At 41.5% G+C, this 25,812-nt stretch overlaps 1 protein-coding gene across 8 annotated transcripts in view; it reads left to right on the forward strand.

Annotated features, from left to right (window-relative positions):
• The window catches only part of KCNIP1 (potassium voltage-gated channel interacting protein 1), a 467,950-nt gene that overhangs the window by 332,716 nt on the left and 109,422 nt on the right, over nucleotides 1-25,812 (forward strand). The window contains exon 1 of one of the 8 annotated variants that reach the window (XM_064671384.1): nucleotides 2,483-2,659. The exons of 6 other annotated variants lie outside the window; for them this stretch is intronic. In XM_064671384.1, the coding sequence (XP_064527454.1) occupies nucleotides 2,560-2,659 (100 nt within the window). In that variant the 5' untranslated portion in view covers nucleotides 2,483-2,559. Of the gene's footprint in view, nucleotides 1-2,482; nucleotides 2,660-2,925; nucleotides 2,999-25,812 lie in introns of those variants that run through there. One more of the 8 variants, XM_064671393.1, reaches the window with a different exon arrangement.

The raw sequence follows: 25,812 nt of genomic DNA on the forward strand, positions 1-25,812 counted from the left end.
AATCTTTCCAGAGGTTTATGGGTGATAAGGAATGTGATAGATCCACTCAATGCCATTTTCTTTGCCTGGGAGTTTATAAGGTTATTTTGAAAATGAGACCCATTATCTGATTCAATTCTCTCTGGGGCACTGTGTCACCACAAAATGTGTCTCTTAAGGCCTAAGATGGTGTTTGGAGCAGTGGCCTGGTTTACAGGGGATATTTCCAGCCAGCCAGTCATTGCCTCCACCATGGTGAGTCTGTAGCTCTTTCCTTGCCATGTTGGTGGCAGTGCTCCAATGTAGTCAGTTTGCCAGGTCTCACTATATAAAAACCCAGCCCCTGCCCTCTGTTCCAGGGAGATTTTACTCACATGGCCCTGCTTGATTGCAGCACATGTTTCACATTCGTGGATAACCTGTGTGATGGCCTCCATGGTCAGGTCCACCCCTCGATCATGAGCCCACCTGGATGTTGCATCGCTTCCCAGATGTCCTGATGTTCCATGGGCCCATAGGCTATAAATAGCTCATCCTTCTGCTCCCAAGGATGAGATAGTCCACCTGAGCTATTCCAGTCTTGGCAGTCTTATCCACTTGCTCATTGTTCTGATGTTCTTCAGTGGCACAACTTTTGGCCATGTGAGCATTGACATGACTCACCCCCAGAGCTGCAGCAGCCCAGATGGGTTTACCCCTGTGTTGTCAGTGGCTCTTCTTCCATTGCTGCAGCCACCCCCACAGGGCATCAGCCCCAAACCAGGAGTCAGCATGGAGATACAGTACAAGCCACCAAAGGTGGTTTCATTTCCATGGTAATTGCATTTGATACTTCAGTAAATTCTTAACCTGCTCTCAGGAGGTTCAATGAGAATTTTGGTAAGGGATGTGAGTTCCTCAAATGAAGTTCAATAATGAAGAGAAAAGAATAAGATTTATTATTGAATGGAGGTACCTGAGAGAAGCTGTAGAGGCCAATGATGTTAATTATAGGGAACTGATACTTATAAAATAGTAATACATTGGAATACTTGTAAAGAAAAGAGCTTCACTCAGGCCTTTAGTGACACCCTGCTACACAGCAAAGCTTTGTTAAAGTCAATAAGAAAACAATGTACACCTTTCAAAAGAGTTTGTGGGACTGATTCTTCTATGAACAGCAACACGGGGTCCATTGTGCAGCTCAGGAGGGTCCACTGCCATCACACAGAGAGCCTTGGCTTAAGTCCTCACAACATAATCTCAGTGCTTAATGAAACTTTACAAGAATGCCCTGGGAGACATTAACATAAAGCATCAACTAAAGATAGAAGTACACAAATGGTTAAAAAAATAGTAACTGAAACAGTGAGCTGGATTTCAGGCTTTCAGATGAGTATTATTAATGCAATGGTTTAATAACTACAATTGCAATGTAAGTTTAAACTTTTACATAGGGCTAGATTCAGGGCTAGATTGTCCCGAAATGAATTAGAAGAATAATGAGCGTGTTAAGTGATGTACACGGAAGTCACAGCCATGGCAGACAAAATAACCAAAATTTACCAGAACAAAAGGATGCAGGGGTCTTTTTGGTAATTCTGTGCATGTTTGGCTGCAAATCTGGACAGGTAAGGGAAAGTAAGTAGGAAGGACAGACAAGTGCTTGCTAATGGTTTCTATTAGGGGCCTCAGAATAAGATCCTTCAGAGAATCTGTTCCTAACTGTCACGCCTAAGGACTTGGATGTAATTTCAGTGTTTCTGAGAGCTCGGGACAGTGCTTCCTGAGGCAGAGCAGTCAGCTGCACGCAGTCCTGACCATGGGCATACTGTATCCTCAATGCCATTTGTTGCCTTTCCTCACCTGGAACAACCAGGGGAGCAGCAGCTGACCTGCACCAGGGGCAGTTGTTCACCATCTGCACAAGTCCCTGGGGCTGGGCAGCAGGAAGGAAAGGCTTTTATTTCCCACAGATCCCTCAAACTTAAACTGATTTCCCCCTAAAAAGCCTCTTTTTGCCATATTTCAGATGTTCCTAGATTCCTGTATTTGATGTAAAATGTGTTTGCAGTGTGGGAAAACAAGCTGTTCAAACAGATGGCTAACCTTGTGTAAGTGTATTCCAGTCTCAAGGGAAATACAGCAATAGGTCATCTTCTAAACGAAATGATTTTGCTTTGAGTTTTCTGAACTTCACTGTCAAGCAAAGAATGTGTTTAGACTTTTTCCTCTGTGTTGTTAAAGATCTCTCTAAAACTGTAATTCAGTGTGAAAAAGAAGCATACAATTTTACTAGATATCAAGCAGGAAATGCTAAACAAAGTGGTTACTGTATATTCTGTTGCCTTAGAGACTGAAACATCTGTATCCATGCAGGCAAGTGATGCAGACATGGTAAGATTTGACTTCCTTACATTCCTGTGTTCATCTGGCTGTCAATGGAAATGTTTTATGGTGCGAATATTCCAGGCTTCTTTAGCATTTGTATTTATCTGGTTGTGTGGCATGTCTTGGACTAGGAAGGCTTTTTAATTCAAGTCTAACTGAAATCAGGACGCTCCCTAAGAAAAGATGCTTTTACATAAATAATTTTTCAAGATGAACTTGGAGGGACTTGAAATGCTTTTTGTACTGGTGATAATTGTTGGATTTGTGAAGGCACTTGAACATCTAGGTCTCCTAGAAGGCAACTATGAAGGTAGGATGTTAAGAAATAGAAAATATTTTATTATGAAAACCATCTGCTGCAGAGGCTTATACTTTAATCTGTACATGCATGTGCAGTGTTTGAGTATTGGGGGAGCTGAAAGGTAGCTTAAATAATTTAAAATGCTTTCTTTAGACAAATGAAATATATTTAAATGTCTGTATAGTATTGTAGCTTTCATTGCAACTCTGAAAATAAATGTGACATAATCTTAAACCATTCTTTGTTTATGTTTAAGATTGTTTCAAGAACTTCAGTACAGATTTGTGTGCTTTAGTAAACTGCAGCTTTCATCCTGAAGCTCTGAATGAAAGAAAGGTTTACATTTTAGTAAGTTTATAATTATATCTTCTCAATTTTTTCTAATTTCTAGAAATGTCATGGCTTATTTTTAGCTCTTGGTTATTGTTAACAGAAAATCCAAAAACCTTACTAAGCTTATTTGGATGAATATTTATGTCATAATCAGTTTAGCCCTCTTTCAGAATATTTATCTTTAGCAAATCTGCCTGGTCTTGCTCTCTAGTCTCATGTACATTTTAGGAAAACATTGCTGATTGAAATGTAAATATGCTTTGTAGAAAATAGTTTGAGAGAGCTGACTGTGGAAGATATTTTAATTCTGGTTACCTGTCTGTTTTTATTAACAATGTAATTCATGTAGAAACATTAATATTACAGAAATTTCTATATTAAATAGAAACAAAAGGGATGAATTTTAGACTGTGAGCTCTATAAATCAAAACGTGTCTGTGCTGATAGCCTCATTGTTTAATAGGAAGAGTAGATTTACAGTGTTCCTAAATGCTCCTGAATATGATATACATTGAACAGCTGCATTTTATAGAAACTTGAGGGTCATTTTTCATGGTAACCTAGAAGTACACAGGTTTTAAGAATAACTTTCAGCTACCCACAGTTACAGAACAATTACTCCTTTTTCTTCAGAGCTCATGAAAACCTGGAAAAGGCAAGCTTGCTGGCCTCATTAATTACATGACAACATTTGGTACTAGATTTGAAGAACCTTGGAGACTAGCAGCAAGTACTAGAAGTAGAGGGGGAAAGTTACAAAACTTTTAGTTCATTGACTGTTTGCTTTATTTTAGTTCTCATGCATGTATCTGTTTCTCCTACTTCCTGCTGCTTTGAGCATTTTTCCTGACTTCTTATAGGTTTGGAAGAATTAAGAGGTACCTGGTGATGATTGGTACAAAGCATTTTGAAGCTAGGACAGCAATGCAGATTGCTTACCAGGTGCTTTACATACCAGCTCTAGCTTTTCCGGGGCTATTGAAATAATCAAACTGTGCAAGTTTGCAGAGAACAGAAAATCCATTTATTCTGGGCTTTGTGAGTCTTCAGAAGTTGTGTGTTCCTACCACAGAGAGGTGTTAGATGGTACCAGATGTACAGTTAATTTCCTGTCTCCAGCTCTAGCAAAGTCCATTATGAATAGGTCCCTCTCGGCATCTGGATTTTTGGAATCCTTTTGTTGTCTGCCTGAATGCATTTGAAGGGCAGATGCTATTTAACCACTTGGTTAAAAAAATTAAAAAAAAAAAGAGCACTGAAGAAGGAAGTTTTGGGTGAGAGTTCTTGGGTTTGGGTAGCTGCATTTTCCTGGTGCCCAGTCTCCAGTGTACTCATGAGCTGTACTTGTGTCATGAGGGGGGAATGGCTTGGTACTGCTGACTGCTAAGGAGAAGGAAGGTTTGGGAATATTTGAATAATTGAGAGCAAATCATAATGATGTGTAGTTCTTTTTCTGATTAAATTTACATGAAAATACTGTGACTTTTACTGAAAAAGGGATGAGGTAAACTTCACATTAAGATGTTAGAACTTCAAGTGAAGCTATCATTCAGATTTTGTAGTTTGAACATGTACAGAATTATGGCTTCATTGCAGTTGCTTCTGCCTTGTCCACCCTTGTATAAGAACATAGAGCATACACATACTTAATGAAGCTCTTATCCTTGCAAAATCTGCTGCTTGCTTTGCTGTAATGGTAAGATGACAAGTGAGGTGGTCCCACATGGTTTTCTAGCAGAAACTATTGACCGTTACAATAGGTTAGTTCTTCACACTTACATGCTAGTTGTTATACAAAGAAATTACACTTAATATTCTAGTGAGAAAAATTTTTAACTACTTTTAACTTCCATTATTTTTAATAGCACTGTTTGATGCTGTGGAACTCACAGAGTATGATGCTCCTTAGAAATCTACACTCTCGGTGTATGTTCCACAAGTGTGTGATACCCTAGGAAGAAGCAAATTTCTGTGGCCAGACTTCATTAAGCAAAGAGAAAACAGGTATCAGATACATTCAGCTGTAGGAAGGTGAATGCTGAATCTCAAGCACAGCATATGGAGTGCTAGCAAACAGCTGAAATAGCTGGAAGGTGCCTTTGGCCTGCATAACTCACAGCTGAGGTTTCAGCTTCCCCAGACGGTTGTGGACCTTGTCTATACCAAATAGTATAAACAAAAGTACACTGCTAACAAACTGTGTGTTGAAATCAATGTAGTTATCATTTAAAATCATCAGTACTTTCTATATAGAGACTTTCAAAATAACTTACAAGTCTAAAATCTAAAATCTATATGTTCTTAAGTGGAGGAAGAGGACCCAAATTACTACGGACATAAAAAAGTAAAACTTGGTGAAATTTGTCACCCTTCCAGCCAGTCAGTAATGAATGTGCTCTACTGAAGGGCACTGTCACTAAAAGAAGATGCTGGTGCTGAATTTGAGTCCTTGGCTCTGGCTGCCCTCTTGCTCTTATTGTGAGATTTGTGGGCATCTGGACAGGTGAGCCAGCTCAGGCTTTGTGCTACTGAGAAAGGGCCTCTGTCTGAACATCACGTAGAGCACGCAAACATAAACTGCTTTGCAAAAGCATTAACCCAAAGCACCTGTCAGTAACTGAGCAAAGGGAAGGACTTCAGAGTTTTCCTAACTGAGCTTTTGTTTCTATCCAAAACTGGTATTGAAACAACATACAGAATTTCACAAAAAACAAGCACTCCCATACCATTTTCCATCTGCTCCATTTCTATTAAAATATAGTGAAGAACAGTGTGCTCAACACTAGATGTTTCTAGAGAAATCTCCTGCCTTTCAGCTTCAGCCTGTGGTTTACAAGGTCCTAGGATCTGTTATGGTGTAAGGGGAAACAGTGAAGTTTCTCACTGGAGAAAAGCAGAAGAATGAGATGATGCTCTTGACAACTACAATTCAAATCTCCATGTGAACTTTGTAGCCTTAGTTTGGTTTGAACACCTGTATATTAATTCCCATCTTTTTGAGAGCCAGTAGCATGTAATCTTGAAATTTAACTCTCTGTTCGTCAAACCTCTTGCCTCCTTTTCATTTTCTTCCTTTATGTTCTTGAAGTAAGTGCCTTTTTAAGTCTAGGCCCTGGCTCACTTCCCATACATTGCTTTGCTCTGGCTTGGCTATTTGGCAGTGTTTGGGTGTCAAACAAGGGGCCTTCACTAGAGCAAGTGGCAGTGTTCCTGAGGCAGGGCTTATGGATGGCACTGCTCTAGTGGCTCTGCATGTGGTCAACTGGACAGAATGTGGCAACATGAGCAGGGACTTAGACTGCAGTGACACTTCTACACAACAGAAGGCAAGAGCACTTCCAGAAATATATGGTCACAGAGTAGATTGAAAGGCCTGATTTTGTATTTTCTGGTGCCCATGCTCAGGTTTCTCCCATTGCTAATCCTCTTTCTGGCCCATTTGTGACTGCTCTTTATCTTTAAAAAAATTATCATGCCAATGCCCCAGAATGAAGATGTCCTTGAGTATAAAGGACTGGTTGTGGGTAGACTGAGCCAAAACAGCAGCTTCCAGACTATGTGTATGCATTTAGCTTTGTGAACTGAGAGATACCTGCTATACTTGAGAAGGTGACACAGCTGACTGGCTGGCTCTCACATGCTTGCTGGCTGAAAGGAAATCATTATCAGAACTGTAACATTTTCTGTGTGTTCCCACAGTAGTTACAGCATGGTTGTTTGCTGTCTCTCTACTCATACATATCAATACTTGGTGCACACTGACACATGTGCCCACAACATGACACAATGTGCCTTCAAGAGAGCCTCCAAGTCTTGGTCAGCGCCTCTGCTTTGGCATGTACCAAGTTAGCACAATTAATCTAAAACTGGGCAGTTTCAGAGGTGTTATTTCCTGTCATTGATGAATGCATTTTGGGGTGTATGCTTCAGCTGTGGACTCAGGAGAAACGAGTACTCGGTTTTCTAGTACCAGCTTTGGGCTTTTTACCTGTTGCACTTTCTTGGCTTTTTGAGTCGCTGATGGACTCAGTAGAAAGCATTTATACCTACAGAGGAGCTCTGGCCTGCAAATCACTTGTGCACACTCACATGAGCCAACAGGATTGTCCACTGTTTGTGTACACAGAACAACCAAAGGAGAGGGACCTCCTGAACAGAAATAAACTTGTTTGCTAGCATCTACCATGGTTTTCTACATTCTGACTGTGACAGCAGTGTGCCAGAGGATTTTTTCTCATTTTTTCAAGATGATGCTCAAGCAGATGGAATGTCTTTTTCTCTAAATACTCAATTTATTCTCAAGTAAAATGGACTTAAAAGTAATGACCAGATACATTTTCCTCCAAGCTTAACCTTGACCATAAAATATTTGGAACATTTAAATGGACAGGTACTAAATCAGCAGGCTGTACACCCTAAGAATCTGCTAACAGCGTGTGTTATTATGTACTGCTGTGCACGTAATAAACTTCTCTCTTCATTCTGCCACCACTGACAGACTCATCATAGTGATGATCTAATTCATGCTTTAGAAGTTGGATGAGAGATTGTCACAGGAGACTTGATGGGTGTAATGCAGAATCCGGATCCTAACTTTTTTACACTAATCTTACATTACTCTTAGTTTGTAATATCAGCTGGATATTTTACATCTCTGCTTATCACCTACACTTGAAAAATCTTTCCACTAAAAGTACTTGATGCTTTCCAGGTACATATACCACCGCACCTTTCTTGTATTCAGTGCACTACTCAGGCACACACTTCCTTCAGATGTGGAAAGTGATAAAGTAAGATTCTGTCTTAGTGTATAATTCCTAATAGGCTGTCAAGATGAAAAAAAGCAGAAAAGCAGGTTAAGGCAGAAGAATATACCTGTTCTCAGTGGGGAAGAGCATGCACTGCAGACAGAGCAGGATGGGCAAGAATTACATCTTTGATTCCTACTACTGCATAAGAGAACTTCTAAGAACATTGAAAAATGTATTTAAAAGATAGAATTTTTTTAATGTTGTCTGGTATCACAGTGGCTGAGTAGAATTGATTTATCTCATTGGCACACTGCTGACATTCCTGGTCTTCCTCTACATCAAGCAAAAGGGTTATTTTTATTCTCGCAGGTAAGTCACAGTTTTTATCAGCTGCTGTTTCAGTTTATTAAACATCCTAGACAGAGGACAACAGCAAGGAGGGTGAGAGGATCTGATAATTTTGATAGGAGTGGGATTGAATTTTTGGGAGAGATAAGGTCTGTTTCTTACACATCATCTAGAACCCATCAGGCATCTCAGAGTGTGAAGACATCTAAGTAGGGTTAACCTGCTTCACCTGTCTAAGAAGACCAAAGGGAAAGTTGTAGCTGAAGGCTGAAGGTTGTAACAAGACAAACTCAAATGGACCTTGGCAGCACAGATGCCAAGCAGGCATTTTAACCAATACTCAATGTTCTTTCCTTCTTTCCTCCCAGAAAGACAAAGCCAAAATACTGTACTTTATCTTGGAGATCTGTTTGCATGGTGAGTCCCATGCTGTATCATGCTCCTTACTTGTACTATCATAAATGGCAGTGCGAGGCTGAGACCCCCAGCAGGCACAGAGTGCAGCTGCATTGCGTGTTCTGGGGAAGGTCCAAGGGCACCAGCCACCAGCACCGTTGTTTCCTCCTTTGGGTCCTTTGGTTGGAAGGGTGTTATGTAGTTCCTGATGATTCACCTCTACTGAGGAAGTTTGTAAGTAGCTGAGTCTCTCAGAAGTGCAGTACCTGCAGAGCATGGCAATTAAAGGCCGAGGTTAATGAGCGTGGGCCGGTGTGATTCCCTGATATTGAGCTCCTGTGACCCGAGCACTTGTCAGCATCAGGCTGCGAGATGGAGCCTGAAGGCTCTCCGGCACAGGGTCCTTTTTGTCCCATTCACCCAGGCTTCTTTTTAAACAGAATTCCAAGGCCTTAATTTTTCACATCTCCTTATTCCATGCTCGGAATCTCAGTCAGAGGGGAGGTACAGTACAGCCCATATGATGGCGGTGCCCTGGGCGATCCTGTTTCCCCTTGTTTTCAGCTAGAGCAATCAGGGCAGATGTTACTCCATCCAGCATACTGTGAAAAACCGGGGGAATCAACAGCCACTCAAAACTGGTGTAAGAATAACGCAGAATCCTCACGTTGTTCTTCACGTGGGTTTTCTCCTCAAACAGGAAATTGCTATATTATGACCCTGATTTTTGTGCGCATATTTGCACAGTTTCCAAACATAGTGTGCACCGAGCTTTTTCTTCTCTTTGATTTAAGGATGCCCTCCTTTCAAGGGTTGTTTGATCAATATTTTTGTCAGGAAAATGATCTGTTTATGTATGGAAGGAGACTGCATATAAGGTCCAGTTGTTCAGTGGGGATTCATAAGCATAGCTATTTTTTCAAAGGCAGACACAGCTCTTGTACAATATAAGATTAACTTATTTGCCCATAAAATGCATACACATATGTATGTATGTATGTAAAATATAACATATATCAACTTACTTGCCCTTAAAATATATATAAATTTTATGTATATATAAATCTCCTCTAGCCTTTGAAATCACACTTAATACAGGTACGACCAGTCTATATTATTATCTCATGACATAAATAAACAGTGTGAATAATTTATTTCAGCTTAGCTTTTAATAGGTTTAGTCACAGGTGGACTGCAGAGGCTGTTGTGTGTGAGCAGCTGTACCCAGAGAATACCTAGAGGAGCCTTTGGTTGATTTTTGATGAAAGCTGAACAATTTATTCCCCTTTGTCACTAGGTGGAAATGAGAAGTCGCTTTGGTGCAAGCTAGAGAAATGCCTTGTTTTGTGGTTGCTTGTGCAACCACAAATTCACTTTTATCATTATTTGGATTGGAAATCTTGTAAGAAAAGAAGAATTTAATTAATCTTTTTCACTTGATTTCTTTGGTGTTTTCATTGAGAAAAGAATTCTGAGATGTTGATATATTCGCTATAGTAATTACACAAATTCCTATATTCACTAAAATTCAGACTACGAAAATATTTGTATGAGTTTCAAAATGACAAAAACTGTCAAAGATTCCCTCAGCCATGCTGAAGCACAGCCATGCTGTCTGAGTGATGCCGAATTTTGCCCCAAAGAAGGCGCAGAGGAACTGCTCAGAGACAGAGTTTTCAGTCTATAAGCAGGAGGTATTTATTTTTCACGGCCGGGGAGCAGCCAGGTCGCCCTGGACAAACTGCTCCACTGAGGAACTTACAATTTGAGCTTTTATACACTTTTTGCTAAGCAATTACATCACATATTATGAATATTCATTACATTGCAACATCTACTTTTAATATTCATAATGGGCAGAGTTGAGGCAGAGTTGGAGGCGTGGTCTTCAATTTGGGGAGAACTTCGGTGGTGGTTCCGGTCTTCCTTCATCATGAACCCACTGTCCTTTTCATTATCTTCCTCCTAAACTTTTGAACCTTCCCTAATTTGGGTAGTTTCCTTATACACTTGGCAGGGTTTTTCAGCATCTGGCAAAAGTACTTAATTTCTTGGCTTGTCCTCTTTCTTATCTCTCTTTGTTTCCCCTCCATATGTCCTTTTTTGTGTGTGCTAACATTTTCTGTTCATGTTTATGTTCTTCTGTGTCAGAGTGTCCTGGTATAGTGAATTTATTGCCTCCGCTATTTCCTAATACTGAGCTCTATGTGCCTTTGCTGAAAGCCTGCATTTGTGCTTAACTCTCTCTAGACCTTACATTGCTTTACTAAGTTCACATTTCAGGTGTTACCTGGCTTCATGAGCAGTCAGAAACAGCTACAACCTCTTTGGTACATTAGTATCTCGTGATTAGAAAGAATACTGTCCAGTTGTGCAGACCAGGCATCTTCTTTGCCTAAACAAGCAAGAAAGGAATTAAAAACAATAGTAATATTAAAAAAGCCTCACAAATAACACAACACTTCATGTTCCAGTTGTATAAACTACTTCTGCCCCAGAAGCCAAGAAGGTCCGTGACCTAGAGGGTAAAGAGTAGATTTTGATGTTGAGAAACAGCTAATCCATAATGAGCACAGGTAGGCTCAAGGGATGGACACTGAGGCTCACCAGGGACCCATACTCATATCCTAGTTAGATAAATATATTTGTGTTTACAAATACATGGTGATCCATGATGCTACCGAGTGTAAGAACAGGCATGCTTGGAGACAGCCTCCCTAGAGGCTCTACAGGGACATTTTAAAGTTCCAAAGCAGCTGGGAAAAATTAGAGAAGCTCACAACTGCACTAGGATAGGTTTTATTGTAGTTTCATAGAATCACAGAATGGTTTGGATTGAAAGGGACCTTGAAGATCCTTTATTTCCAACCCCCTTGCCCATCCACTAGACCAAGTTGCTCAAAGTGGTCTCCACAAAATTATGAGACTTCTTCTCTCAGTCAGCAACTGGTAGTACATATGTGTCCAGAGGGAACCTGTATGAGCACAAAAAAGGGTGAGCACTGAGTGCCACTGAGTGCCACTGTGAGCTGCTGTGTTGGTGTTAACGTGTCAGTACTGGTGCACGGCTCCATGGCAGCGTTGTACTGCCATTCAAAAGGGAACACATGTATCACTGAAAATTCCTACTGGGGGACAAGACAGGTGGGAATTGGATGCAAGAGTGAGCTGATGTGAAAGTTTGTCTCTATTTACAGCTTCATCATCTGGGATCATTCTGAAAGGTTAGGGAAGCTTCTGTGGCCCCGTGATTCCCACAGAACCCACTGTAGTGGACATCACCTCTCTGGGGCACACACAGGATTCTACTTGCTAACTAATCCTAAGTCATATTGACAGAATGTCAATTTTATTTTTGTATCTCAAAACCCTCTAGCTTTGGGCTTGTTATTTAATCTAAGTTTGCTTTACTGTGAAGTGGAAAAAAACTTCTTGCTTTAGTCAGTGCTTTTCCATTAAACACCTGACCCAGTTTTGTCCTAACTGGATGCTTCTGTGCTTAAAATTGCTTCCTAGTACAGTTCTCTTGGATTCAAAGGATTTTACAGTTGTTGAAATTGTCCCCTTTTTTTGCCTTTTGTCGTGACCTCTGAATTGTTACTATTCTTAAAGAACTACTATTGTGTCATTTGATGAGGTAGAAAAATATGAATTCAATAAACATCCCAACGATGTTAAGGTGACCTAATTCTGACATTCTCATAAAGGTGGTTTTTTTCCCTAGTTCATTTTTGTCAAAATTTTACTGTACAATATGCATATTTTAGGAGGGGAAAAAGAAGAGGTACTCCATAAAAATGTGATGCATCTTGGTTTTCATTTATGGTATAATTCAAAATTTTGTGCTTTCTATAGCACATTTTTCAATGCTTTGAGCTCACATTGTCTCACATACAGTCACTAATTTGTAATGCCTTGGTTAATATACACTGAATTAATGTATTTCATTGAAAATGTAGGGAAATAATTTTTTTGTGCCTCAGTGGTGTTGTTCTATTAGAGGTTACAGTGTTATACACCAGAGGAGAATCTGAATTGTCTTTTGAGGGTGGAGGATTGTTGCCTTGTATGAACTAAAAAGCACCGGATGAAGAGGTAACCCAGAAAAAGAACACAAAAGGAGGGTGTCAAGGATCCCACTTCAGGAGGTATCTTCCCACACCAGAAAAAAGCAGTAAGAGAACCCACAGGAGTGTAAAAGCCTGAAGAAGGCTATCTCAGGAGGTTAAATAAAGACTTGAGCATGGACAGGTCAGGGTTCAGTGGACCAAAGAGAAGTTATGGATCAGAGGGCTCCTTCTCCATTTCCATTTTGTCCATGGCCAGTCCTCAAGAGTCTCCCTGTGTGGCAGTAATGCTCATGCACAAGGCAGACTGATATCTGCATGAGCAGCAGCTGGTGGACACATTTTGGGGCTTTCTTTTGACAGTGGGGGGTAATTGCAACTCAAGGGGCATTAGGTCTAGGACAGCAAGTGAGCTGCTCTACCAGTCTAATATTACTTGAGAACTTACTAGGATGATAAAAGCAAATCACCATACAGTACTGGAACAGGGGAGATCTGAATCTGTTGTCCATGCTAACACTTAGCTACTTCCTTTACCGCAACCCATGATGGTTTTCCCTTTTGTAAGTAAAAATAGCTCCAGTAGTTGCTTCCTCTGGTTTTCTTTCCCAAGAATATGAACATGCTTCCTGTTGGCCTAATTTATTTTTAGCAAGATTGTTTCTCCTTGTCAGGAGGAGCATTGGCTGTTGCTGGCCATCTGCTCACCCTCAGCTGCCCCTAACCTACTGTCCAACACTTGCATCCCTTGATTTTTCTCTTCTTGTTTTTAAAACTGGAGGAGCCTATGCTGAGACTCCCTGAAGACCAAGGGGTTTGACGAATGGTAAGGTTTTTCAAGTCTCTACCACCTGCTTGTACCTGCAAAGGCATTCAGGAAAATCCCATAGTCAGTCCTGCTCAGAACAAGCCAACCAGGCCTGCCACACAGAGGTTTGCATCCTGCGTGAACACACTGGGAATCAGCAGGCTGTGCTGGAGCATTTATGCTCCTGTGCTCCTTTCTGTCTTTTGAAGGTTTCAGTAGTGCTCCCTTCAGCTGTTTGCACTTTTGCTTCTTGATTTTAAAAGCAATGTTTTGAGCTCAGATGCTTAGAAATCCCAGCTGATCTTCTTAAATACAAAAGGAAAAGGTTGAAAGGAGCTACCATTGAGACTGAGGAGAAATGACAGCCCCTGATACAACAAGCACGTATTGTTGAGAAGAAAGCAGATAAATATGATGGGACTTGTAGGAAAAACTTGAGTACCACCAGTGCAAGCATCAGAGACAAATTAAAAAGTGTGACCTATGAAGGATTTCCTGAAGCCCTGTCTTTTAAGTCGTGATTACTCCAGGCCTCTTTCCTCACCTGCCTTCATTCCTGCAGCTCAACTCTCCCACATCTATTCAGTGGGAAAGGAAACTGATTCCAAAATAAAGACCTAGGTAATGAACTAACAGAGCTGGAAGAAGCAAGAGCCTGCTTGTTTAGTCATGGAATGCATCCCCCCATCCCTATAGTAATAGCTTTCCACTTGTCCTTGGATGTGTAATCGTGCTTGCAAAGGAAACTGTTTGCCTTGATTTTGGTTTTACAGGCAGAGATGGCATGACTAGTCTTGAGATGTTCTACAGCTCTACTCTTTCACACCATTGTTTTCTGCAGCCCTAGATCAGCTTCATGGCTCCAAGTTCTGTGGGACTTTGTCCCTGCAGAAGGTTTTGAAGATCTCCCTTGCACTGTATCTTCAGGTTTCTCATTTTGTTTTCTGTGGGGAGGCCAGTTCTGCCTATCAATGGGCTTCAGAGCAATATCTGTGAGAAAAGCTTTTCTTCCTGGTCTCTGCTTGGATATTTGGCCCACTGCAAATAAGCTGGAAAGCTGTGCATCTGGCCATAGAGCAGGTTGAGAGAGTCACACTGCCTGCTCACAGCTGCTGTTGTAAGGAAGAGCTTTTTCTTAATGCAGTGTTCAGGCTATATTAATTTGTACATTAGCATCCTTACAAAAAGTGTTCTGAATTGCCTGAAAACTGCCATGGCAAGCTTCAGAAAGCTTGGTAGGCTGCTGTAGGCTTTGGCAAAATCTTTAACAGTCCTTGGCTAAAAAAGGAGCATTTACTGTAGGTCATAAAAGTAAACACAAATGAAATAAGTCCAATTACTGCAGAATATCAAAGATCTGAGTGCAAGATGAAGAAAGTTGTACATGAATGCCTGACAAGAAAACTATTGAACATATTAAATTATACACCTCTCCCAGAATAGCTAGACTTTTAAAAAGAATATAGCACAGCAGTACTCAATCAAAAACAAAACTACAAGCCTGGTGCACATCAGACTTGAGACAACTTACTCACAAGGACTACTTTGAAAGTGAGAGAACCGCTTTGAACTCGACGACGTGGCATTACACAAATACACGCGCACGCAAATCATAAAGCAATCGCTCAGTAGAAGTGAAGCAATATGACAGCACCCTCCACTGTAAACCAGGACAGAGGTGATGGAAGGAGAAAAGGGAGGTGGGAGGAACAGACGAGCACAGGCAGGGCCAGCATCCAGGGGCTCTGCTGGCCAACTCCAGATGCAGGTGGAGCCCAGCTAAAGGACAATGCTGATGTCAAGTCCAGCCCTTTCTAGTCACAAGCCATCAGGTACCCCATAAAGCATTTATTGTCCAGAATATGTACAAGACTCACTGTAGCAAACTCAGTAAAGTACCAAAAGCCAGGAAAGTAGAAAAAATCTACACCTGCATAGAGTTCTAGGCCTGTGCAGTAGCAGGATGGTTGTTCATAAATCATGCTCTCAGGAAGCACGCTGCAGCCCATGCTGCAGGAGGAGTAAGCTACCTCCAGATGTGCCCCAGGAGTGTCCCAGGATGCACCAGGAGGAACACAGAGATAATTCACTTCATTGATGAGCATGGGTTTGTGTTAAGATATTGTGTGTAGAACTAGACCCAGACAGGTGGAAATGGGTACCTTTTTTTAATTATTTCCTGCGGTGTAAAAATGAATGCTAATTCTGGCAGTGTAGTCAGGATGGCCATATCCCAGACCATGGCAACTGACAGATACAGAGCGTGCAATTCTGGAACACCTACCTCTAGTGCCTGAACTCTGATAATTAAGAATTTTTACTGTCCAGAAAATTAAATTGCTTCTAAATTTATGCATGAGCACAAGATGGAAATAACTTCCTGAGCAGCTTAAGAAAGTGGAGTTGTATTTTAGTTTTCTGGTCTGGTGAGAAAGGTTAATGAATGTTGTATATCCATATTAAAATAGTTGAGGGAAGAGTGAGCAGCTGGAGACAGCAAGGGTTCCTGAGCCAGGGGAACCAGTGGTACTTGCTCTGTCACTGCCTTTCCGCGTGACCTTGTGTGTTCTCGCTGGGAATTTTCCTACTATCCCTCAACATCTGCAGGTATGTACAGGGCTTTTGTGCTTGGGGTGTTGCAGATATGCAAGGTACTAAGATGTGGAAGGCCTTCAGTAGGAAGGGGGAAGATACCGTTTTTGGGCAGTTTCCATACCAAATACAGAATATCTGTTTGCTTTCAATGATTCACCCGGGGTTTGTATGGCAGTGAGATGGCAGGCTGCACTGTGGGCACACAGCAAAGAGGCACTGCCATAGCACAGACCCCTCTGGACCTGGTGTTAGCCATACATCTGTCCCTCATAGGCTTCTGGCAATGTTTTTCTTCCAACACAGAGGCTCCACAATCTCTCCAGGTGATTTATTTCAGTACTTTGTTACCTTCTTCAGTGGAAAGCCTTTTCCTCATACCAGATTGATTCTTTCTTGCTAAATTTGAAGCCAGTTATTACTCTGATCCTCCAAGGACATGTAGAACAGATACATGTCTGTATCTTCTTCTGCCCTGGTCTTTAGTGTACCTACCATCTCTTTTTGGTCTCTCCTTTCCTGAGAACCTTGTTTAGGTTCTGTTTATTAGGCTAGTGATCATTCTCACTGCTCTGAACTTCCTTCAATTGGCTTATATATTTCTGCCTCTACAGGACCCAAAATTGAATCTTGTACTCAGCTGAGGCCTTGATAGCACGGAGAAGAGTAGAAGGGCTATTTTGTTTGGCTTTCGTAAGTGATGTCTTCTGTATTGTAGAAGATCATTTCCCTATTTTTTGTAACATATGGCTTTTGATCCTTTATAGCTCCTGATTTTTTTAATGGAGCTCTAATTCCAGTAAAATTCTTTCCAGTACTACATTTTTGCAGATGATTATCCCACCATAGGTCTAGATGTCTGTGTTTATTCTTTTTGAATAGAAACTGGTGTTGTGGTTTGACTCGTCTAGCCTCCCCTGGGAGGCCTCCCCTGGAAATGGTTAATCCCAAGTAAGTTTCTGATGCAGGGCCAATGGAAAGCTGCAGTTCACCCCTGCAAAATTAGCATATTACAAAGATCAGAAGAGAGAAGTTGTTGGCAGAGAGAATTGGAGCCATGAGGTAGCTGAGGGGAGCCCCGAGTTCAGGGGTGCTCCTGGGCACCCTGCGGCCCCGGTGCTGTGGCCAGGGCTACGGCAGTTCCTTGCCGTTCTCCCGCCTGGGACTGGGGGAGGCAGCAGCGGCGATTGGGAAGCAGAGCAGAAAGAATTCCAGGCAGAGGAGAGAGAGAAACTTTAAGCAGTCTTGCTGTCACCTCCACCGCAATGGCCGGGGGACGGAGCGACCCGAGCTGAGACTGGAGCAACAGAGGCAGGCAGAGGGAGCCCGGAGGTGCCCTACGTGAGGTTTGGACGAGGGCAGCCAAAAACCAAAGGATGAGGAATGGGGGGGATGCCCCCCCCCCCTTGCCACGTGGCAGTCAAGCTGATGCTACAGCTGAGACAGAGAGAAGCCAAACCAAGCAGGCTTTTTCTGGGTAAGAACTTTAATGAAAACTCCCTGTAGCTCGTGATGCAGACCTGGTGAAGCAAGTGTTCCCTTGCAGTCTAGCAGGAGCCTCGGCAGAGGCCGAGCAGCTGGTAAGCGGTGCAGCCCGACCCATGGTATCCCAATGAGAGACTTTAGCTATCGTCCTGAAGGTTCTTCTTCTGGATTGATGTGGGAGGGCCCCAGGGGTGGTAGAAATTGTATGAATACTGTGTATTTACTTGCTTTTTAGTTTCTGTAGTTTTTATTCTGTTAGTAATAAATTTTGATATGATTCCCCCATGTTGGTAGTTGTGCATGTCTGAAAACATCTCTCACACTGAAACAAATTGTGGGGGGCTTGGAAATTGGATTTTTGGGGCTCAAACCACGGCAACTGGTTTTGTTGGTTTTCAGACTCTAAATGTTAACTTTTTTAATTTATATTTTCCTTCCTTCCCAACTTGACATTATTTGCATATCCAGTAGGTACACTAAGTCATTTGCCATTCATAATGACTGATAGCAGACCTAAGGCAGCCTCCCGTAAGGCTCACGTTTTTTTTATCTCCTATTTTGAGAATGAATATTTGACACTAATCTGAGTACTTTTTCAGGTAGTTCTGTATTCACTCTAGTATTTTCATCTAGATTGTGTTTTCTTAGCTTATATACAAGAAAGTGAGATGAAATACTGTGAAAAGCTTTATAGAAGTCAAGATGTGACACAAAATCTATTATCTTACTATTAAAGGAAATGAGATTGGTTTGACACCAATTACTCTGAACAGATCCAATGAGGCAAACACTCATTTTCTTGTGATTTTCTCTCTGCTTACCCATTGTTTGGGTTTATTTGTTTCTAAGAACTGCAGCTAAGATGACACATATCTAATTCCCAGTCTCCTCATCTTCCACCTCTTGTAAAGACAGGAAGTATATTTATCTTGTCTCAGTTATCCCTGTTCTGAAGAACACGGGATTGCAAATAACTGTTGACAGCCCTGAGAATTGATCAGCTGAGTATGAACATCAAGCCCAACCAATTTCAAACCCTCTGACTTATATAAGTATCCTCTAACCTCTTCCTTCCCTGTAAAAAAATCCAGTCCCATGTCATTGATTTTATCAGGTTTTATACTTTCTAATTTTCAGTTAGAATCCAGTTTGGATTATACATTTTCTACTTATTTTTTCTACATCCTATGAGAAAAAATTTACTGAATTCAACAGCCTTGGTTGCAATGTCATTGTTTTTTTCCAGGCATATCCGTATGCTACTACTTCCTAGAGGTGGCTGTCTTTGTTGCTCAAGGTCATTTTTTCACATGTTCACACACACACACAAAAAGCTGCGTTCCCTTTATCTTCCTATTTTGGCAGTCTGAATTATTAACTCTCTACTATTATAGGAGACAGCTTTTTTCCCAGCTAGCACCTTCTCCTAAAGTATGGATTTCAGATGCTCATCTTTGAGGTAGTTTGTTGATTTTAGAAACCAACTACCTTCAGGAGTCAAATTCCCCTCTTTACAGCTCTCATGGCAACAGGCCAGATGACCCTCTTCAGAGCACTTGGAAAAGTCGCATGCAAACTTCAGGCCACTCGCCTCTGGCTGCAAGCCTGTTGTGTTCCCACTATTCTTCTGACAGGCACAGATGCAGTCAGGCATCTCATGCTTTTCTCCTTGATGCCTGATGACTTACAGTGACAGCTGCAAAGGCAGGAGAAGGAAACCTCAGTGGAAGAGAAATGGTAGGGGTAAAAAAAATCCTCCCCAACAGCTTTGAATTGATATTCTCATCTGGGAGGTACTTTCCAAGTCCTGCACCATAAATTGTTTGTTAATAACCTAAAGCAAGTTTGATTCCAGAAGTGTATTTTAGCAAACATAATAGTTATCTTCACTTTGTATAGTTATGCAGATGGCATTCTGCTTTTATTTGGAGCATGAGTGGTTTTGAAGGGAACAGATATATTCCAGACATCTCCCCTATCCCACAGCCAGATCTTCAGCCTCAGGGAGGGGAGATGCTTCTGCTGAGCACTGCCCTGGTTGGCTCTGTGTCCCTAGGCCTGGCCCAGACCCCAGCCCTCTCTTGCCCTACAGAGTTCTTATAGGGATGTGTTTGAAGTAGATGTGTGTAGTGTTGTTCCCTCTTAACTGACTTGTTCTTCATTGCAGTGCATCTCCCTGCAGCTCTCTGTTCAACCATGAGGAAGAGGCACTGGCAAGTTTTGCTCTGATTGCTCGTGCCTCCTCTGCCATATGTTCATTCTCTTTTAACTAACTCTATCTGATCTCTCCTCATGTAGAAATACTCTCATGCATTAGTTGTTTCCATTGCTCATGTTTGGACCTTTTCAATTCCTTTTGGGGACCTTGATGTACAACCAAATTCTTAAGCCTTATAAAGGGTTAAACACAAAATGTCTTTGAAAAATTTTACATTAATTCTCTATGTAAAGTTTTATCCACTGGCAGAGTAAAGATGATAAAGTGCACCTTTAAGAAGTTGCTGAAGACTAATGAAATATGTTTGTTAAGTACTTTAAAAGCTTTGCGTGGTATGTTACTTCTTGAAGTGCAGATTACTGAACACTGTTTAAAGAGATAACTAACAGATTGAATGCTACCATATGCGGCATTAATTGCATATGCAAATACTGCAGGCTTTGTTGTAGCATTCACTGGCATTCACTGTGAACCCTGGGACACAGTACTGTAACAGTATGCTTTTATTGAAGTAAAAAAAAGTAAATTAATCCAAAATTACTTTGGGGATATCTTTAGCAAATCTTTCCTTTACTTTGAACTAGTCAATTAGTCACCATTCAAAGTGTATACCAGACCCGTCATTCTGTACTAGAAATGTAAGACATCAAGAGGTGCTTCCAGTTGAAGAGAAGTTTCTGCAAAACCTTCTCTTCTGAAAGATGACACCAAATTGAAAAAGGTAGGATATATCACCAGCTGTTTTTCTTCATGATAGGCAAATGATAAAAAAACCCAACACTTGCTGGGTTTATTTCCAGTATTCTGGTCCAAGAGATTGTCTGTAGCAGCAGAGCAGATAAGGTCTTGGTCTGTTGTCTTCATTAGCTCTGGAGATTTGTCAGAGAGGGAAAAAAAAGGGACTACTGGGTTTGCACTGAAAGAGTCTCAGGGCTCTGTCTCAGAAGCTGCCATGGCAGCCTGCCCTCATGGGACACACCAGCACAGCATGTCTGGGTGTTCCACTCTAAGCAACCATGAGTGCAGGTCTGAGGTGCAGCTTTTGCACATGGGCCTGTTTCAAGAGTAGTTCTGCAGCCACAGAGAAGAGCTTGCACAGACATCTACAGCGTGAAAGACATAAGCAGAAGGAAAACCTCAGGCAAGACCTGCGGGAACCAGAAGACCAGTTAGAAGAAAGTTGACTAGAAATGTGAAAAGACTGAAAGGGCTTTTGAGGGGGTATGAAGCGAAATGAAACATGGCAGGAACTGGAAGTACCATGAGATTCTGGGGATTGTGAGGGAAAATGGGTAAATGATGATGAAGAAGAAAATGAAGTGACCTTGAGTTAAGCTGAGAAGGTTAATTCAAAAGTACAAATGTGATGTTTTGACTGGAAATGGTATATCCGAGCACAACAGCTAGAACTAGTTCTGTAGTGACACATTTCTGCTACAAAGAAAACCCTTCTAATAGAGATGGTACCAACCTCTCTATTCTGCTGGAATCAATTTGCAGTATTTGCAGAACTAACCTGCTGGCCAAAGGGGCAAAATAATAAATGGCTTATTTTAAGCGTTTAAGAAGCTTGTAATGGTTTCAGCTTTACAGTTCTACCAATTTATGAGGAAGGATGAGATGTGGGTTCAGTGGTAATTGGTGACAGCTCTTCACTTCAAATGTTTCCTGTAAAGCAATGCAGCAAAATTATACAGGAGCACAAACAGCCTGTATGATTTAGATCTGTATGTTACCACATCATTCTTGGAGCGTTTTCTTTTATTTGTTTACATTGAAAACTGAAAGTGTGCTTTCTGCTTTGAGATTATTTGTTCTCCCAACTACATAATTTAATTGCTTCTTCAAACCCCAAGACAGTGCAGTATTTTAGAGCTAATACTCTTTGTAAACCCTGTCACTCATTTTACTCACAGAAGAACTGACAGGCTTGATATATTAGAAATAAAATTGAGTAACATCCATTTTGAAAACCCTTATGTCGTGTTTGTCTTGTAAAAATGAAGAGCTATGTTTTCAGACAAAGGAACTACCTTTCAAGGTGGGTAATTTTTGGACTGTCTGACTTGAGATACTTCAGAGCTGTACTTCAGAGGCAGGGAGGGCACCCAACCCAAGATGCTTGTTGCTGTGAAAGCTGCACTGCAATGAAGGGTTGTGCTTAGAGCTTCTGGCTTCTGCTGCAAAAAGTGTAGATGCACAGCTGGGACTGGGGGAGAAAAAAGCCTGCATAACTTTCAAGGTTTCCCTGGCATTAAGTGTTCTAGAGCTGCAAGGATGAGGGGGAGTGGAGGAGGTGGATTGAGGATTTAAATGGCCAAGATCTAGCCAGTAGGTAAACTGGAGGCAGTATCAATATAAGAATCTAGAAAAAGGAACCCTCAGGTAGGATGATCTGCGTCCTGGATCTGGCCAGGACAGGGTTAATTTTTGCAGTAGCCAGGAGGGGCATGGCCAGGACCCCGACGTTATTCTGTATCACCTCACATCATTGCTGGGGGCAGAGGAAGGAGTCTCTCTTCTAAGGAGAAGGGGTTCCTGCTGGTGGAGAAAATGTGGTGGAGGGAGCCGTCTGCTATTGTCTGTTATTTGGAATGTTTGTCCATGTGAATAATTTATTTTCTTATACCTTTTGTTATTAGTATTGCTGCTGTTACTGTTTGTTTTCTTATCTCGCTGCTGTTTCCAGTAACTTGTTCTTATCCCAACCATGATGTTTGCCCTTTGTGCCTCCAATAGGAGAAGGAGGAGGGGGAGTGGCGTGTGGGGTTTTTTTAGCACTAGTACTAAAATAGAAAATACCACTCCTAAAACATGACAATCTGCTAGAGAAGAGTCTGGGCTGGGACTGTGCAGATTGTGGGGAAAAGCCACCATGTGAGAGAACAGAAGAGAAAGCAAGGGACCTGCTGGGGTGGGCAAGGGGAAGCCTGTCACCCAGCAGGAAGAGGATGCATAGGTATGGAACAGGAGAATGAAGACTGTGGTACCCTCAGAAGAGGGTTTGATTTCTGAAGCTTTTACAAATCTAGATAGAACTAGGCAAATAGATTTTGGCTAGAAAACTGAATGGGTAGTTTTCGAAAATATTAAAGCAATTCATGATGGCTTTTGAAGAATTTGGAAAATACATTTCTCTTAAATACTTAAAGCACTGTTTTTTAAAAAGTACCAAAAAAAAAAAAGATGCAAACAAAACAAACAAAAACCAATCCAAACCACTTCTTTTTTACTCAAGCCAAGAGGTTTAGATTTACACTTAGCAAACCCAGAAGTTTTGCATTTCAGCTGTGTCATGGTTTAACCCCAGCCAGCAGCCAAGCCCCACACAGCCTCTTGCTCACTCCCCCACCAGCAGGATCGGGGAGAGAATCAGAAGGGTAAAAGCTGGAAAACTCGTGGGTTGAGATAAAGACACTTTAATAGGGAAAGAAAAACTGCACACACAAGCAAAGCAAAACAAGGAATTAATTCCCTGCTTCCCATGGGCAGGCAGGTGTTCAGCATCTCCAAGAGAGCAGGGCCCCATCCCACAGAACAGTGACTTGGGAATCCAAACACCATCAGTCCAAACATCCCCCGCCTTCCTCCTTCTTCCCCTCACTTTCTATACTGAGCATGATGTCATATAATCTGGAATATCCCTTTGGTCAGTTTGGGTCACCCGTACTGGCTGTGTCTCCTCTTGACTTCTCATGCACCCCCAACTTCCTTGGCAGTGTGGGAGTATGAAAACCAGAGAAGGCTCTGTGTAAGCAATAACAAAAACATCTCTATATTATCAACCCTGTTTTCAGCACAAATCCAAAACATAGCCCCATACCAGCCACTGTGAAGACAATTAATTCTACCCCAGCCAAACCAGCACAAACTGTTAAAATGCAAAATTAGTTTCCGGCTTAGTCCTAACAGTGTCTGCCAGTTTGGTTCACCTGAGCCTCTCACAGTTTGCTCTCTCAGAGGCAAAGGGACTTGTGTTTTCAAGGTTCTGTAGAGAGGGTGAATATGGACTACATTCCCTCATACAGAAGCGATGCAACAGGGCTGTGGAGGACACAGTCTGTCACAGTGCTACATTCTGTCTGAGTGCTTTCTCAACACATGTAACTGGATCTCTTTTCCTGTGGGCCAAGGACTGTTGGGGAATGGGCATTTACCAGTGAACTCATTTGCTCCATGAGCGAGGATGCCCAGCTGCTGCTACTTGTGTGAGCAAGCAGAGCAAGGAGGGCTCCTGCTGAAGGACCATGGCATGTTTCCAGACAGGAATGTTCCCGTAACACTGCATGTCGTAAAACTAGTTGGAAGTGCTGCTCTCCACCTTTGCTGCAGACTCTGCCATCACACCTGCCTTTCACATGGCTCCCAGAGCCTGATCAGGGCAGCAGCAGGGACTTCTCTGACCTTTCCAGTGCTCTGTGGTGTGACAGGCATTTCCCACTCTCACCAGTTTATAGTCCTGGCAACGTTTGTGTAGGAAAGTTGAGCCAACTCAGTAAAAGCAGAATTATTCCAACGTTAAGGTACAGTCTGCTGTCTGGGTATTTCCACTTGCTGATTTATGAGGAAGACTTGAAGGAGAGCAGCAGGCATGCAGGTGTTTCCTGATGGGAAGAACCTAGAAAGGCAAATGCTTGTCTTCAGGGATTGTTTGTGCTTTTTTAAAAGTCCTGTGACAGGAGCCAGAGGGAACAGCACTGCAGCAGTATCCAAATAGGTGTCAGCCACATAGGAAAGCATTTGTTTGCTTTCCATTGCCATCAGAGTATGAGCCACTCCCTGTTTCTGGAAATCATCATTCTGAATATTTGTGTAAGGAGACTGTTGCCTCTCTTCTTCTCTTTGCCAGTCTTAAATACACCAGGTTTTCCTTACTTCAAAGATAATATAAAGGCTTTTGTATGTTGGTGTTCATCATGAGCATCACATAAAATAATGTTAAATTCATGATACAATGCTGGAAGAAAAATGCAGTTTCAGTTATTCCAAATTAATTCCCAAATTTCCTGATGAAAAATTTGCCACTGATTTCCTCAAAAGCAGGGTACTTTTCAAAACATACCTTAGCTCGTAACCAAACGAGTCGTGCTTGAAAAGTGTATCATGGTACATCCACTGAATGAGGATAATTTCCAAGTGATCAGTCTATGATTCCATGTGAATCGAATCCCCAAACCACGTTTGTGCCTTTGGCTCAAAAAGGGATGTGAAGATTGAGAGCTGCTGAGATGATGGGATCTGGTTTGTACAGAAAACCTAACGCCAACTTGGTTTATAAACCAAATACACGTGAGGTCAAGATGGGATTCCATAGCAAGCTACCAGGCTTTCTCTCATTATCAAGTTTTAAATGAAAATGTTTGCTCTTCTAAAATTTGAACTTACAGAAAATTGTGGCATAAAAGATTTTTGCTTTTAAAAAATATGGTACAGACTACATAATTCTATCCAGTTATTCTTTATCCCTGAGACAAGTCCTAGTTTGGGGAAGTACGTACTGCCAGCATAGACCGAGGGACCCGCTCAGTTAAAACAGATATTTTACTGTTTTCTCAGTGAAAGCCTGGCTTAAATGTACTTTGATAGTGTGACTACAGCATCTGTTGGTTTTAATGTTGATTTTCTGCAAGCTCTGGTGCCTGTCATCCCTTCTAATAGTAAAGTAAATTACTTATTACTCTAAGAATTAGTATAAACAAAGAAATTGTTCTTACAATAAAATTGATTACAGCTACTCATCTTGCCAAAATCTGTAATACATGCAATGTTGTGACAAAATCTGGTCTTAAGTGAGGGAAAAAAAGTCTAAAAACTTGGATTTTAGATTTGATGTTTGTTTAGTCAAGTGTAAAATTTGTGTAGCATAAACGTAAAAGGTGGGATTTTGAAAGCAGACAAGGGAATTCATCCATGTCAGTTCTATGTTTTTTAATGAGCTGGTAACTAAACCCTAACTCACACTGGCTTGGCAGGGTTTAATATCTGTGTGTAGAGCACTCCAAGGATTTGGTGGTGTGCCCACTATAAGCACCATAAATTAATGCTGGTTGGAACGTGGCTCCTTAGCTGTGTTTAATGCAAAACTTAAGCCATTTGGTTGAATTCTTTTTTAGTCTGTGTGGTTTGGTTTTCTTCGGTGCTACAGCGAGTACTTTGAAAGCAAT

Source organism: Pseudopipra pipra, chromosome 15, assembly GCF_036250125.1.
Source record: "Pseudopipra pipra isolate bDixPip1 chromosome 15, bDixPip1.hap1, whole genome shotgun sequence".
NCBI classification, from domain to species: domain Eukaryota; kingdom Metazoa; phylum Chordata; class Aves; order Passeriformes; family Pipridae; genus Pseudopipra; species Pseudopipra pipra.